General features: G+C 46.1%; 1 protein-coding gene across 1 annotated transcript in view; it reads left to right on the forward strand.

The window, feature by feature from the left end:
• The window catches only part of LOC144148723 (uncharacterized), a 204,859-nt gene extending 194,090 nt beyond the window's left edge, over positions 1–10,769 (forward strand). The window contains exon 10 of the mRNA XM_077680246.1: positions 10,631–10,769. Within this exon, the coding sequence (XP_077536372.1) occupies positions 10,631–10,722 (92 nt within the window). The 3' untranslated portion in view covers positions 10,723–10,769. The remainder of the gene's footprint in view (positions 1–10,630) is intronic.
• Positions 10,770–14,976: the final 4,207 nt, after the last annotated feature.

Raw genomic sequence — 14,976 nt, forward strand, 5'->3', positions numbered from 1 at the left:
TTTATTTCAAATCACTCTTGGTATCATTCTCTTGTATTTCTCCCGTTTTTTTTTTTTTGTACATTTCGGCTTTGCCTCTACGTAAACCATCTAACTCCATTAGAATGCCGCCCTTACCCTTTTTTGGCTCCGTCAGCATTGGTAGCTGCGGCGACACATTCTACCGCCTTTAGTTTTTCGTTCGATGACGACACTCTCGCTTCCGCTCGGCTTTTCGGCCGTTTTGTTCTTGATCAGCGAACCATTGCTGTAATGAACAACCGGACATGGAGGCCCTTTGCATCACTGCGGCCTACAGAGCTGAAGAAGAGAACGTATAAGGTTTCAAGCAGTTGAGCGCAAAGGATAGACAGGGACTGAATAAAGGACACGACATAAAGGCGCTACTGCATCCGCAATTTATTACACAGGCACTGCTTTTATAAACACGCTATGAACAGATAAAGCCCTACAAAAACACAAAAAGAACAACTAAAATGGAAAGAACAAAAGAGTGATCACTTGAAATGATATTTTAAGGCTCAGGTCCAACCGCTATCAACCCGTGCGCTAGCAAACCCAAGAAAACTCAATTTCTTTTGCCGGTAGGAGCAAAGATGGCACGCTGCTGCAGCTGGCTTATGCACTCTGAGTATTTTGTGCTTCTATTATCTCCCTAGTGCGCTGGTCCCTCGAGTTCAAGGTCACCTCCTTTTGCCAAACACCAGACTGCAAACACAATCTTTGCCAACTTTGCAGTGGGCATCTAAGTGAAGTGCGCATCTATGCCGCGGTGTGCAGCGGTGAGCTCGCTTAGGGTGAACACGGGAGCGCGTGGCCGCCGGTACTATCAGAGCCGCCTACCGCAGGCTGCGCGAAGCATCTCGCAGCGGTGTGCATGTCGAGCCAGAATTTGCTTTCACCGCGCGCATCGCGCCATCGGAGCATCTGCTCGTCTTCTGCTATGTTGCGCGTCGTCTGCTATTGGTGTCTCGCTTCGCACCTCGAATCTTCGATCCTTGTATGAACATGCCTAACATAAATCACAAAGGTGCTTTTGCACCGTAAATTGAATCGAGGTTGTAGTGCTCCAGCTCCCTCCAAGCTCTCAGTTTATTTCTGATAAACATTTCGCGCATGTGTTCCTTCGGTTTCAGTTGCAGACACTTACAAAAAATGAGGTTATGTTAAAATGAGCGTCAACTTTTTATCGAGTCAGCTTGAAGCAAGCGGGAAAGTTGTGATGTGACGAAGTGATTGCATTGCTTTCAAGCTAATGAAGCGCTCACTCAGAAACACTTATTCTTGCTGATCCCAGTTTTAAGTTATTACAGCGGCCGATTGCCCCACCGCTACAAGCAAGATGAAGTTAGCCGACGACGTTCAGGGGCTCCGATGACGTGATGCGCCCTCTGAAAGCATAGCCTCGCTCGACACGCACAGCGCATGCGTGCTGCTTCGCACATCTCACGGTAGGCTGCTGCGATAGTACCTCGAGCTCCCGTGTTCACCCTGAGTGAGCTCACCACTATACATTGTTTGCATGTTCGTGCAAACGAACGTTAAGGCATCGGCCTATTGGACCTATATATGACATTCCGCATTTCCGAGGAAGACGATAAACAACGCCTTCGACACATCTTTTATGCTTGATGGTTCACTGTTTCTTCTTTCTTGGGGCGTGGGCCGGTGAGGGCGCATAACTTTGCCACCTTGCGAGGCGCAGAGAAGACGACGTCAGCTACTACTTTAATTCTGATTTCCAATATCTTGTTCATAAATGGTACAACGACCACTCTGCTTTTTCGCCTGTTACCCTCCTCATGCTGCTGTAAATTTCGAGCATCTTTCTTAATTTTTTTGTGAATGAATTCTGCAACTGACGTGATGAACTCTGCTGGATAACCAGCTGACCGCAGGCGCTGTGTTTGCTGGTGAAAGCTATCATTCCTAGCATGAACACACGATTTTGTAAAAGAGTTCAACAAGGAATTCTGTGAAATGCTCACTTTTGCCACCATTGAATGCGCCGAGGCCAACGGCAGTAGCGGTTTCTGGCTGCATGGATCATCCTTCCAACCGAGATAGCTTTCTCTGAGCTGAAGTCTCAGGTCAATAAACCTAATCTCACAGTTCTCTGGGACTACGTGGGTCAACAACAAGGGAGCCAATTTTTTAAGGTGGTCAGTGTGTGGTCGAAGTGTTTGCAGAAGCCTTCACCTGTGCATTGCAGCACAACAAGGTACTCGTCAACGAACCTGATGGGTCTCGTAACGCCACGATCACATCGCTGAGCGGCCACGAGCCGGTCAAAATGCGCCAGATACAGCTCACTCAGAACAGGCGCAATGAAAGAACCAATTCAGATGTCTTGTTTTTGAATAAGGGCCTGATTTTTTCATTCAACAGCAGTGGAGCTGAGATACAAGCGGAGAAGTTCCAAAAACAGAAATGCTGACACCAGTCTTCTTTTGAAATGGAATGGCTTCAAAGTTATCTATCGCCTGTTAAACACAACTAAGAACGGTGTCATGCGGGTTGAGCAGTGCAAATGTTTGATGTCTGTTGGAAAACACCAACAACTCCCAGTGCATTCGTCGCTCTAAAAATGAACGACAGCGTCACAATTTTTCACAAGAGGGTTATCCACTACAAGGAGCCCAAGGTCCTTCTGCAAAAACAGACCTAAAGTTTCTGGCAACGTGCTCCGTTCTGAAACTACCCTTCGTAACGGCATATTTGGCTTGTGAAAAGTTTGTCTGAGAGAAACGTTTTAAAAGAAAGCTTGTCATTCTTAATGATCTGCTTGTACAGCTTATCAAGTTGAACCTTCTTACACGGTTGTATGGCTTTTGCCCACTGCAAAGATTGTAAAGGTTTTGCTTGCGATCCGGTGTTTGACAAATGCATGGTGACCTTGAACTCGAGGGACCAGTGCGCTAGGGAGATATTAGAAGCAGCAAATAATCAGAGTGCGCATGACAGCTGCATCAGCGTGCCATCTTTGCACCTCCCGGCCAGAGAAATTGAGTTTCTTGGGTTTGCTAGCGCGCGGGTTGATGACGGTTGGGCCTGAGCCTTAAAATATCATCTCATGTGACCTCTCTTTTGCTCTTTCCATTTTCGTTGTTCTTTTTGTGTTTTTGTACGGTTTTATCTGTTCATAGCGTGTTTACAAAGGCAGCGTCTGTGTAATAAACTTAAGTTGTAGTAGTGCATTTGTGTCGTGTCCTTTTTCCAGTGCCTGTCTATTCTTGGAGCTTACCTGTTCAGAAACATGGAATAGCAACCAGGACAATCGATCGCGATGCGAGAACGTTTAAGGGCGACTCGCCTTATCACCCTCCATCATCATCAACAGCCTACTGAGGCCCACTGCAGGGCAAAGGACTCTTCCATTGACTTCCAACAGCTCCTGTCCTGCGCTACTCGAGTGCACTGTTGTCCACCGAATGTCCGTATTTCGTCCCTCCATTGTGTCATTGGCCCTCCCCTTCTTTTAGACCCATCTCTTGGTATCCACTCTGTTATTCTAATTGTCTACCCTCCATGGGACTTAATAAATTATGACCCACGGTATTAAAAATCGCCATGCACCAATAGGAGAAGTTTTACAGACCAGTCAAAATGTTCCTAGCGGCCAAGTTTGCTTATTTTTAGGATAAACCACTTCTGTTTCGAAATTTTGTCTAGTCTGCACTATACTGCGATCGCCGTCTCCCACGCGAGAGTTCAGTTTTTGTATTAAACAGATCATGTTTTTTTTTTTTTTACATAATCAAACTTGGCCGTTAGGAATATTTTCATTGGTCTGCAAAACTTTTCGCTTCATGCACAATTGTTTTTAAGCCCAAGGATCATGAAATACCGATTCTAATAGAAATTTGATCAGATGAGTGGGGGCATCTCTTGCACCCTGCTGGCGGAACACGGAGGCAGTTCACGGCTTGTCTGCAGGCCCGAATCAGCACATTGGAAATGTAGTTAGGCGCGGTTCCAGTGGGCTCATTCCTGGGGATTCCGACAGTGCGATAGACCTCATCTCCACATTCGCAATATGCACGCAGTATACCGCGTATATTGCAACGCAATATACACGGACATTTTTTGCACCGCCTATTAAAGGAAATTTGTTGTGTAGTGGGCAAGATTCATGTGTTCGAACCCTCTAGTCACTGGTTAGAATCTCAGTTCCGTCAATTTTCGTTCAGAGCTAGTAGTTGACCTCTGCAAATGTACGATTTATATAGGCAAAGCATTCCTATGCGGACTAAAAAGTGAAACACGTGTTTTGCTCGGTAACGCTTTCGATGCTCAAGAAAATGTTGTGTTAATAAGAATAACCTAATGTTTGTAGTCCAATAGCGTATATGATTTCAGGAAGCTCGCCAATGCGCATCTTGGAACCATTATGCCACTTGGGATTCCTGGCACTGCTTCTTAATTGCACAGCGCTCTTTGTTTTATCCATGTTTTTGTTTACCTTAAGTTTTTTGCGGGGAGTTAAGGTTATTTTTACATCATCACCACTTCTACATATTTTCGTTCCATTACACGAAAAGTTTGCTATGCTGGGTCGACACTGCGTCAACGCGACCATCTTAAGATTCCGATATTCCCGGCTTTCCCATGCTAACTTTTTTCCGAGGCTTGTGGTTCCCTCAGCACAAATATTTGATAGCAGTTGCCTATCTCCCGGTAAATCGGCTAAAAGAATAACCGCCCTGTGTAAGTAGCGTTACCGAAAATGATGACTATCAACTATCTTTACCGGGTGTGCGTTATTTGAACCCTTAACTCCTGGTTATTTCCTGCTCCGAACCGAAAATCAAAAGCTTTTTTTACAATGTGCAGTGTAATGGCTGACTCGTTGCTCAAATTGATTAATCCAGTGAAAAATGGGCTGGCGATTACGATACTCCCTAATGCGATATTTGGGCGCAGCAGCAGTGCGCTGAGGCAGCACTCACTCGTGGGTTCTCTCGACGGCAGTGATGCTGAGCCTCTGCGTCGGCGGCGCGAAGTGCGTCTCAGGAAGGGACCGCGTCCCGCGTCTTAGGCAGAACGCACACCATCGTCACGGGCACGCCCGCCTCTCGTTTTCGCCAGCGTCGCGCAAACAAGCGTCTCGTGCGAGCACAGAATACTGTTCCACCCCCTCCCCCACCGCACACTTTGGGAGAGCTCTCGCGCCGCCACAGCGAACCGCCCTCCCCTCACAATTTCGCGACTCTCCTCCTTTGCTTTCTTTCACTATTCGGTCTTGCCATCGTTCACTCAATTACGACGCCGACGCGGCTCAGCCCAGAGACGGCCGCCAAAGGGCTGCGCCCTAAAAAATGACACCTAAGAATTTGTGATGATATGTGGATGCGACAGTATTAATGCCGATTTGAACGTCGCTGAGTGCTCCTTCCGGTTTTGCGCTCTGAGTAATTTTGACTGTTGTGCCGCTGTGTGAGGTCATCGGATTAGTACTTTATATGACTTCCCGCAGCCACCGAACACCACAATCGCAGTCACGGCTGCACTCGCCCCTTTCCACATGGCATTACGCAGGCCCAGTCGTTGCTTACCAGCACAATCCCTTACTTGTGTTTTCACAGCGGAGCTGTATGGGGCTAAGCTTTCATACATTTTCACAGGTTCTCCAACGCCTCGCGGAACTGAAATTTTTTCCACGTTTCTGTCATGAAGTGAGAAGTTCGTTTGTCAGCGTTTGTTTATTGTTTTTTTCTATGTATGCTTTTGCTTGTTTATACGCCGCTAAAACTGCCGAGTTCCAAACGTGCATTTGAAGGGTGACACTTATTGCAGATCGGCGCTTTTCACAGTACGCGTTTCATTTTTTTTTTTTCACTTTCGTTTCGTTTACCGGACTCGACCCCGATATTTAAAGCCGCGTTTTTATGGCAATAATTCTATAGCTTTCGAAAAAATAACTCTTTAATATTTAAACGCAGCTAAAGTTTATGAATCTCTATCGGTTAGTTCTCTGGTATCCACCGCAATTATTCGTAGCTTTGGATTTGTTAAACCCTCTTATTAGTGGGACACCCGTATCGTTTGGGTTGCTGGTGATAACGGTTCATGGCTTAATGCAGTGACTGAATCCTTGTCGCGATCCTTGTTAGGTGGCATCCGGTTGACCTATGCCCTGGTTCATATATAATGGCGGGATCAAGGTACTACACGTGTCAACGTCTAGCAACAATGCTAGACGTTGAAAGAAAAGGTTATCAACTGTTTTGAAGACTATACACACATCTGAAACATGCTTGGCATTCACGCCTCTGGTAATCTCGTACATGCGAGGTTACTTTAACCAGCTTAAGGTGTAAAACTCCCCAGCTAAACATTCATACGGCGGCCGATGGTCTCCTCCCCCGGTCTTTGTGCTGTTTGCAGTGAATACGAAATAATATATCATTGTTCTTGTATTGCCGCGTTTTTCTTTTATCCGACGATAGTACCTTGCCGTTTCCATACAGCAACTTGAACTTGCTCGTTAGATGCCGGTCCTACTTTTCTTGGGGCCACGTTCCTGGTTGGGATTCTGTCACAGATGTGTGGTTGCAGCCATTCACCCATACCTTTCTGAGACGAGGCACGTAGCATGCCAGTGTTTACGCCTGAACATATTTTTACCTGTGAAAAAAATTGTTTTTTCTCTTGCAACCTCTGCTTTGTTTTTTTTTATCAATTCACCCTTGTGATTACGAGTTCTTTTTTTTTTCTTTTCTAATGTATGGTTTCCGGAAGACGGAACATTAGCCTCTAATCACGAAACCAACTCCCGATTCCTGGTGAATCATCGACGTAGATATGGGCCTCGTAGTAAAGAGCTGCAACCACCACCACAACACCAAATAACAGCTGTTTTAAGCGAAGCGATATTCGTTATGAGAGAGGAACAAACCACACAATTCTGATTGGATGCAGGAGGTAATTAAACGTGTTGATATGCCGCGGCCATCCCCCAAATCGACCTAAAAGATACCAGACACCCCGTATTTACAAAAAAAATGCCTTGAAATGAACCAAAAAACATCTTACAATAAAAAAATTACGGATCTCGCAAACATTTTGCCGTTGTTTGGCCTCGAACCCAAGTAGTTCGCGCCAAAAGGCGTAATTGTACTCATAGGCTGCTCAGGCTGAACAGTGGGGCGCTTTGAATAGTTGCTCAAAATAATAGAAGGAGTGTTCGAGGCAAACCAATAGAAGACGCTTGGTGCAAAGAGGAAGTGACAGGCTTTCACCCACAACGGAATGGAACATTGCTCAAGCGACAGAAAACGGGCAGCGGCGCAACGCGTTTGAGACAGAAAAAATCAGTTCAAAAGCGCACAACCGAAGCAGATCGCAACCAGTCTCAAGCGGCAAGACGACGAAGCCCTTCGAGAACGCTGGGCGGGAGAAAAGCGCCTCATATCTTCAAGTGGACAATACTGCTTCCGCATTCGGAATCCTTAGGAGGGCTTAGGCGCCCTCAGACTGTCCTAGAAAAGCAGTGTACGTAGTTGGAAGGGCACCATTCCTGAAGTCGCTGTCGGGGTGATTGTACACGTTTCCGGTTGGAGACATTTAGCCCTTTCAGTCACTAATTATTACATTCACTGCAGAAAAATTCCATACTTGGAGGTTTAGCAGTGTCAAGTGTCTAGAGGTAAGAAAAAAAAGTTCAGTCTCTCTAGAATACTTATTACGCAGATGGTGTCGCGTCCTCATACGGAGACACCATTACTCAATACTGCTTTTCCCTATAAAAAATAATAAATATCCTGAGGCAGTTTACAAACAAGGAGGTGAAATAATAATTTCTGTACATGAAACAGGTGTTTTCAGCCTTTATAAATGATTTAGGCCGCAGTAAAAGAGAACTTACGACGGCAACACACCGGAGCTCCCACAAAACTTGGTGGCGTCCATTTTGAAACGATGTTTATGAGTGCGGTTCCGCCGTTCCACATCACAAGGTGCTACCTTCCACTTTAGTAGAATTCGAACATCAACTGCACCGCTCTGCAGCATGAACGCTTTTCGTTTTCACGAGGAAAACTACGAAGAAAGTTGCGTCTCCATATGGAGACACGGTGACTGAAAGGGTTAGATTGCGATGCCACTACCATATGTCCCAACCGATCCTCCGGCTGCTTACGTGCATCTATTTGACATTATCCAAGAATGTGTGTGCAGTCGTGAGAATGCTTATCAACGTATATCATAGCGACAAGAGAACCACCGTGACCATCTTTAGTAAATTACAACGATTTTATGGCTACGCTGACCATCCACATTCTCAGGTCAAAATGGCCCTATTGCGAAACCCGTGCATTGTAACGCTTCGCAGTTGCGTAGTTGAAAGCCGTTGCTGGGCTTCACACGCCAACATTGACATCGGCATTTTCTCCCAGTGGGCGACTTATCTTTTTCATTAAAAACATTTATTGGATGTAATAATGCATGCTTTCTTAGTTCAGAAAGCCGTAAAGCTGAAAACAAAGCCAACGCATTTTGGAGATTTTTCTACTTATATAAGTAGGCAATCTTTGCAACTATTTTAGGATGGTTAGTCTCACTGGGGGCGGAATTCTCAGTCTTGTCCGCTTCATGTCCGTTTCAAAGTACCCGTTTAGAGCGTGCCCTGATTGGCTGAAATCAGTGCAACCACGTAAAGACTGAAACGGACTCAAAGTGGACATTTTGGGAAACGGTACACCTCACGGTTCCGCCCCAGGACTATTTCTCGTGTTTCGGGACGTAGCTCCGCGCTCGCGCTGTCTCGCTGGGAGCTAGTAGCGGCCATTGCTCTACCCGAATTTGATGTAGGGATATGAATATGGGTGAATAACACTTCAATTTTGTCAAAAAATGGGGTAAGGGATGGTGGGTTATTGGTTACAAGGGGTGGCACAAAGCCATGTTTCCCAGCGATTTCCGGTTCCCTTGCACGGCCAGACCTTGCCTCGACGGTAGGGGCAGGACATCCTGGCTACCCACTGCATGGAGTTAAACAATTTCAGATGTATAGGAGGATGATCCTCGGGCCAGCCAAACAATATTAAACCAAAGCTTTATTAAGCTCGTCGAGATGTTTGGCCGTCGCAGTAAAATTGACCTTCATTTCACCGCAGCTGCGCCGTATACCCTTAGCATTGCATCACGTGACTCGCCGGACCGAGCTCCACCCACAGCCGCGTCGCCCAATACAAAAGAAAAATGACCGCGTCCGCCACTGCCGCCGCCGCTCCCGGCTTGGCGCATGCGCTCTCTGTAGGTGGTTCACGCATGACGAAGTTTCGCGCCGCGCGCATGCGATCTTGGCCATAAGAGAGCGAGGCCGGGCCGTCCCTTCTTAGCGTTAATGCGGGAGCTGGAGGCTTTGAGCCGCCACGGCAAGCGGTGCCTCGCACTTCGGTTCGGAAAATGCAGGATGCGGGAACACAACCGCAGACAAAGGCAGGCTTTGAACCAATATTGAAATAATTCAAGCTACATCACAGGTTTCCCATTAAAACCAAGGTTTAACCACGATAAGTCAAGCTTACATGCCCTGCTCACACCCATTTCTTCTTAATTTCTACTAATATGTCCTTAACACGTGTTTGTTGCCTAACCCACTCCGCTCTCTTGTCACTTAACGTTACACCTATCATCTTCATGTCATAATACATTTTATGCGTTCCCTGGCCAATCTGAAGGAGAACAGCATGAGGGGTAAATTAAATGTTGCCTCCGCTTCCACGGGGTACGATTAGGCTATGGGGCTCCATCAGCCCGTGTATCGATCTGGAGCCTCAGGGATAGATTTTTCTGGCTCAGAGTCGCATTTCGTTGGATAAGGATAGTTCTTTGGATAAGGATAGTTTGGATAAGGATAAGGATAGTTTTTGACATTGTTGGGGGAGGGGCATAAGAAGCGGCGAGGTGGTTTTGATGAACTCGCATGAGGTGGTGCTCGAGTACCTCACCTCGTGCTCTGGGGCTGGTGTTATCCAAGCTTGCGTGTTTCCGCTCAAAATTTCGCTAGTGGAAGAGGAGTGGTGTGGGGTCTCCAGGGGTACCGCCCGCGCAGGTTAGGGGGCGTGGCTGCTTGACCATCGTTGATCGACCCTGACTCTGGGTATTTGGGGATTACCTGGGCGCATACGGGCGGTCATTTGTGGGTCGTTGGAAGCATCGGGAACATCCTAGGGGCCCGTAACGTGAGAGCCCTTGCGCACCATTCAATGGCCAATGCACTGGGGAAGTTCGGAAGTATCACGGGGCCGCAGCGGGAGCCCTGTTCTCTTCGTTGCGAAGACTGCGCACTGCAGAAAACTTCTATTTCTCAATTTACCTGTCCTTTTAGTTACATTTGCATGGCGCCTAATCATTTTAACAAATACTAACCATAAAGCCTTTATTTTGGGAATATCAAAGCATCAGAGCTTACATACACCTCTTGAAGCAACTTTGGCATAGAAGTGTCTGTTTTCGTTGCACATTTTTGTTTCAAATTTGCTTTACTATTTTTAAACGAAAAGTGTCTGCGCTCTTTCATCTAAATATGACCACTTTGGAATTTTGAAAGAAAGCACGGAAACTTTGTATGTGTTTATTTTTCTGGTATAACTGTATCGCTTTATATTTTCTCTTTCTTTTATAGGCGACTCCTCCTCTGGCGGGAAGAAAAAGAAGAAAAAGGGCCTTAAAAAAATTAAAAAGAAAGTTGTTTCTGCCTTTAAAAAGGAAAAGTAATGAAGGTGATGTCTTTGTCCGGGATAATAAATTGTGTAAAGATCTAAGCCCGTTCTGTTGCTGCGTGGCTTTGATGCAGATCTCTTGTTGCCAACTTTATTATGACGATTTTGCAGAAAGACGCACACCGGAGAGCAATGATGAGGCTAAACGAAAAGACAGCGGAGGATTTCATAAAGTACATAAACTGAATACGGCGAACTTTACGACCGTAATGAGAGAAATGTAGGCACTTCACAGCCCCATAAAAGCCGCACACTGTAGTTGCTTCATTTGGTACACAAGAGTCGCTCAGTGCTCAGTTTTTATTTCATGTCATCTGCGCAGAAATGCAAGACTTTTGTGCCCAAGAACTGGAAACGCATTACTTGCAATAATGCACTGCGAGTCACTTCAACGTTTATCATCTCAAGCATGACCTTGAACACCTGCACGGGGCTTAACTAGTTAAATATATAATGAGAAATTAAGCCGCTGGGTTGATAAAAGTTAGGTTTCTTGGCTAGCTTCGCTACCGAATAATGCAATTCTATAAAAGCGAGTCGTAGTTTTACTATCGAGCACAATTGTTTCTCTAGAGCTTGCTTTTCTACCAGAACGCACAAATGCGTAAAGTTCCTGACTACCGTTGGTGTGACAACTCTGCCAGGGTACGCCATCATGAGGTGAACTTCAGATACAACGGAACCTCCTGATAGAAGGTAGGTATAACCAGTGTATAACTGAGGTCATGGGAGGCGGCTTTGCGGTCAGTAAAGTCGCAGGTTTTAGCACCAACGACGCGACAATTTTAAGCCTAGCGTCTTACTTCCTGCACGGACGAGTACTGCCTATAGCTTCTGCTGCAGCAACTTTTAATCTGCTTAGAAATTAGGCGAATGGGCAACATTCTTAGAGAAACACAACAGAATCGCACATGGTACCGAGAAATTTTGGGAGAATTTGTTCCACACCCCCTTACATTTGTAATGGTTAAAACAAAAAAAATGCTACGTAATTCAGTTCCCGTGGGTGATGGTCAGGGCTTAGGGAGGGCGGAGGGGGGCTATGAGGCTTTAGCCACCCAACCCCCGAAATTTTATCGCGCTGTCATGTACGGTGACCAAGGAAACCACCTGCGCCGGAAACTACCCCAGGATTTTGTCTAGAACCACAGGAATCCTCAGCGGAAAGCGTACCTACCGCATTTACTCGCGTAACGAACGCACATTTTTTTCCCGTAAAACAGAAGCAAAGTTTGGGGTGCGTTCATTATGCGGGCTAATTTTCCGGAAACTTTGAGTGACGGAAGAAGGCCGCGACGCAAAAAATAGTGCATTAGATAACCTACCTTTTGCATTAAATATACGCGTACACAATTGGCAAACAAATAGCGTTTTTAATGAACCTCATTCGTATTCGTTTGTCACGGTTTCACTTCATAAATTCGGAAATGACTGCCGGTAGCACGATTCCCGTGCTCAACTGCGTACTCCACAGCCTTTAACCTAAATCTGGCCGTGTAACTGACATCTACTCGTCGCTGACTGCAAAGTGCAAGCCGAGCAGAAAAGCAAGCAACTAACAACACTACAACGGAAAAAAGTAGGGCTGGACGCTGAGCCGAATGAGCGTCATTGTGACTGGCTGTTGCACAAGTTCGTTTTTAGACCTAGAGATGGCTCTAGGTTGCATGCGCTATCATCATCAGCGGGAGCGAGTGAAGTGGGAAAGCTACAGTACGACCACTCGTGGGACTGCAGGGTGGATAAGTTGGGGGTGCGTTTATTACACAGGGAAAAAAAGAAACCTAATTTTGACGACTAAAGTTGGGGATGCGTTCATTATGCGAGTGCGTTCGTTACGCGTGTAAATACGGTACTCTTCCTTGGTGGCCTTTTTCTCTTCTGGCCTGACTAACTCCTGTGCAAGGCCTTTATGGGGGGTTGTTCTGCGAGCACATTGGTGTTATCACGTTTTCTTTTCAACATGGCGATGATAGGCCTCTCTGAGATCCTTAATAGAATTTAGAACCTCAACCACACCATATATGCGGATTATCTCACACTATTGGTGGCAGGAGGCAGCAAGGCGAACATACAGAGCAGAAGCAGATTACAAGAAGCCATAAACAAGGTTGTGGCGTTCTTATCTTCTAGAGGCCTGGAATGCTCCCCCGAGAAATGAAGCATACATAATATCAAAAAATTATCAAGCATACAAGCATACATAATATCAAAAAATGCGTACATGACTCCCTTTCTCAAACTGCAAATAGAAGAAAAACCAATGTAAACAACCTGAATAAAAGAGCGTATAAACGGGTCATAGGAATACCAATCAGCACCTCAAATGAGAAGCTGGAGGCCCTTGGGCTACACAATACGCTGGATGGGATAATCGAAGCACAACAACTAGCGCTGCACGAGAAACTCTCAAGGAGCAAATCAGGCAGATACATTCTAGAGAAACTAAACACCAGAACCAGAACACAGCAGGAGGGACCCAAACAAGAAGTGTACACAAGAATCAGAGAAACGTTCATCATAGCCAGCATCCCAAGGAACATACACCAAACTTACAACCAAAAAAGAAGAAAGGAGAAAGCGAAGGCTCTCCACAAGAAATATGGTAAACTGGAAGGCACCCTATACACAGATACGGCTCTACAACAAGAACCTAAAAGAAAATCGGTGATTTGTCTACTCGTGGGCAATACTGAATCTATTGTTACCAAATACCCGCACATCGGAGACGACGCGGCAACACCTCTTGCCATTACCACCAGAAAGCCAAAGAGAATAATTGGCGATTCGAAAACACCAATCTTGAACTTCTCACGAGGATCTCGACAACTGCATACAATATTATTGGAGACATAAAGTGAGACCCCAAAATGTCTGGCAATGGAGTCGCCCATGAGGCTGCTCGAGCTCTAGTCTACCGAGCCCCCCAACCCCACTGCTGGACACACTGCCAGGTGAAACAGCGGATGACAGAGACCCACTCACAACGTATAGAGAAATCTTATACAACTATAGATGCAGCAAGAAAACGTATCCAGAGGCACACGACAATCTGAATAGATCCCAGGCCATCGCTGGGCGACAAATACCGAGAGGACTTTTCCCTAACCCACTTCTGTATAGCTACTACTACCACGGGACAGTCAGCGATCTCTGAAAAACATGCGGCCAAAGGGCAGATCTCAAACACATAATCTGGGCATGCACAGAAAAGCAAAAAAGACACACAAATAATAAATATGCTTAATCAGGAGGCATGCGAGACGCGCTGCTCAGCTCTGAAGAACAACTACAGCAACTACTGATCCAAAAAGCTGAAGCCGCCAGAGGTCAAGGACTCCTGGCCGACGACTGAAAAGAAGAGCAGGGCAATCTCACTCCTTGCCCTTCTGGCTTTCTGGGATTTGTTTCTCTCTCTCTCTCTCTCTCTCTCTCTCTCTCTCTCTCTCTCTCTCTCTCTCTCTCTCTCTCTCTCTCTCTCTCTCTCTCTCTCTCTCTCTCTCTCTCTCTCTCTCTGTCTGCGAGCTCGCGCTCCACGACGCAACTGGGAGTCGCTGCTTAGAACAAGCTATAGCAGGGGAAATTCGCGGTCGAAACCGTAGGCCTGGCTGCTTCACCACCGCCGGAACCAGTGCGCTAAACTCTTCAGTCTTTGTCTCGCCCCTCCACCCTTGTCTGCATTGCAAATTTACCTGCGAATTCGCTGCAGCGGCACCGTTCGTGCGGTGAAACGATCTATTGTCACAGCTGCAACAATGGGTCGTTTTGCCGCAATGGCCACGACGCCACAGCGAAATGGCGGGTAACTTCGCACCAACAGAACGGGCTTTTTGTATGAATGTACACTTTGTTGCCAGTGACACGTTTGTTGCCCTGATCAAAATATATTCTCGCTTTTTTTCATCACAAGTGCACATTTTGACGTATTTTTTGTGTGAACTCCGGCGCAATTATCCGCAGTACGGAACGGTTGACAACCGTCACAAATATTTTCACACAGTATATTGGCATTAAAGACTGCGGTATTAGGATGTGTCGCTAACCAACGCGTGTGTGCAAAAATGAAAAAAAGACTCTTGGATGACAAAGCGACATTAAAATAAAACGCCCACCCACAAGTTGTTTGCTTCGTGCTTTCCACGTTTATAATATCAGCTCCCGCTTTGGTAGTTTTAAATGAAATAGTTCTTTACTTCCAAGATTTTTGCTTCCATGTTTGTTAAGCCTATATGTTTATTTTTGTTCTACA

Source organism: Haemaphysalis longicornis, unplaced genomic scaffold (genome assembly GCF_048455015.1).
Source record: "Haemaphysalis longicornis isolate Haplotype H1 unplaced genomic scaffold, Haemaphysalis longicornis Haplotype H1 scaffold_8, whole genome shotgun sequence".
Lineage (NCBI taxonomy): Eukaryota > Metazoa > Arthropoda > Arachnida > Ixodida > Ixodidae > Haemaphysalis > Haemaphysalis longicornis.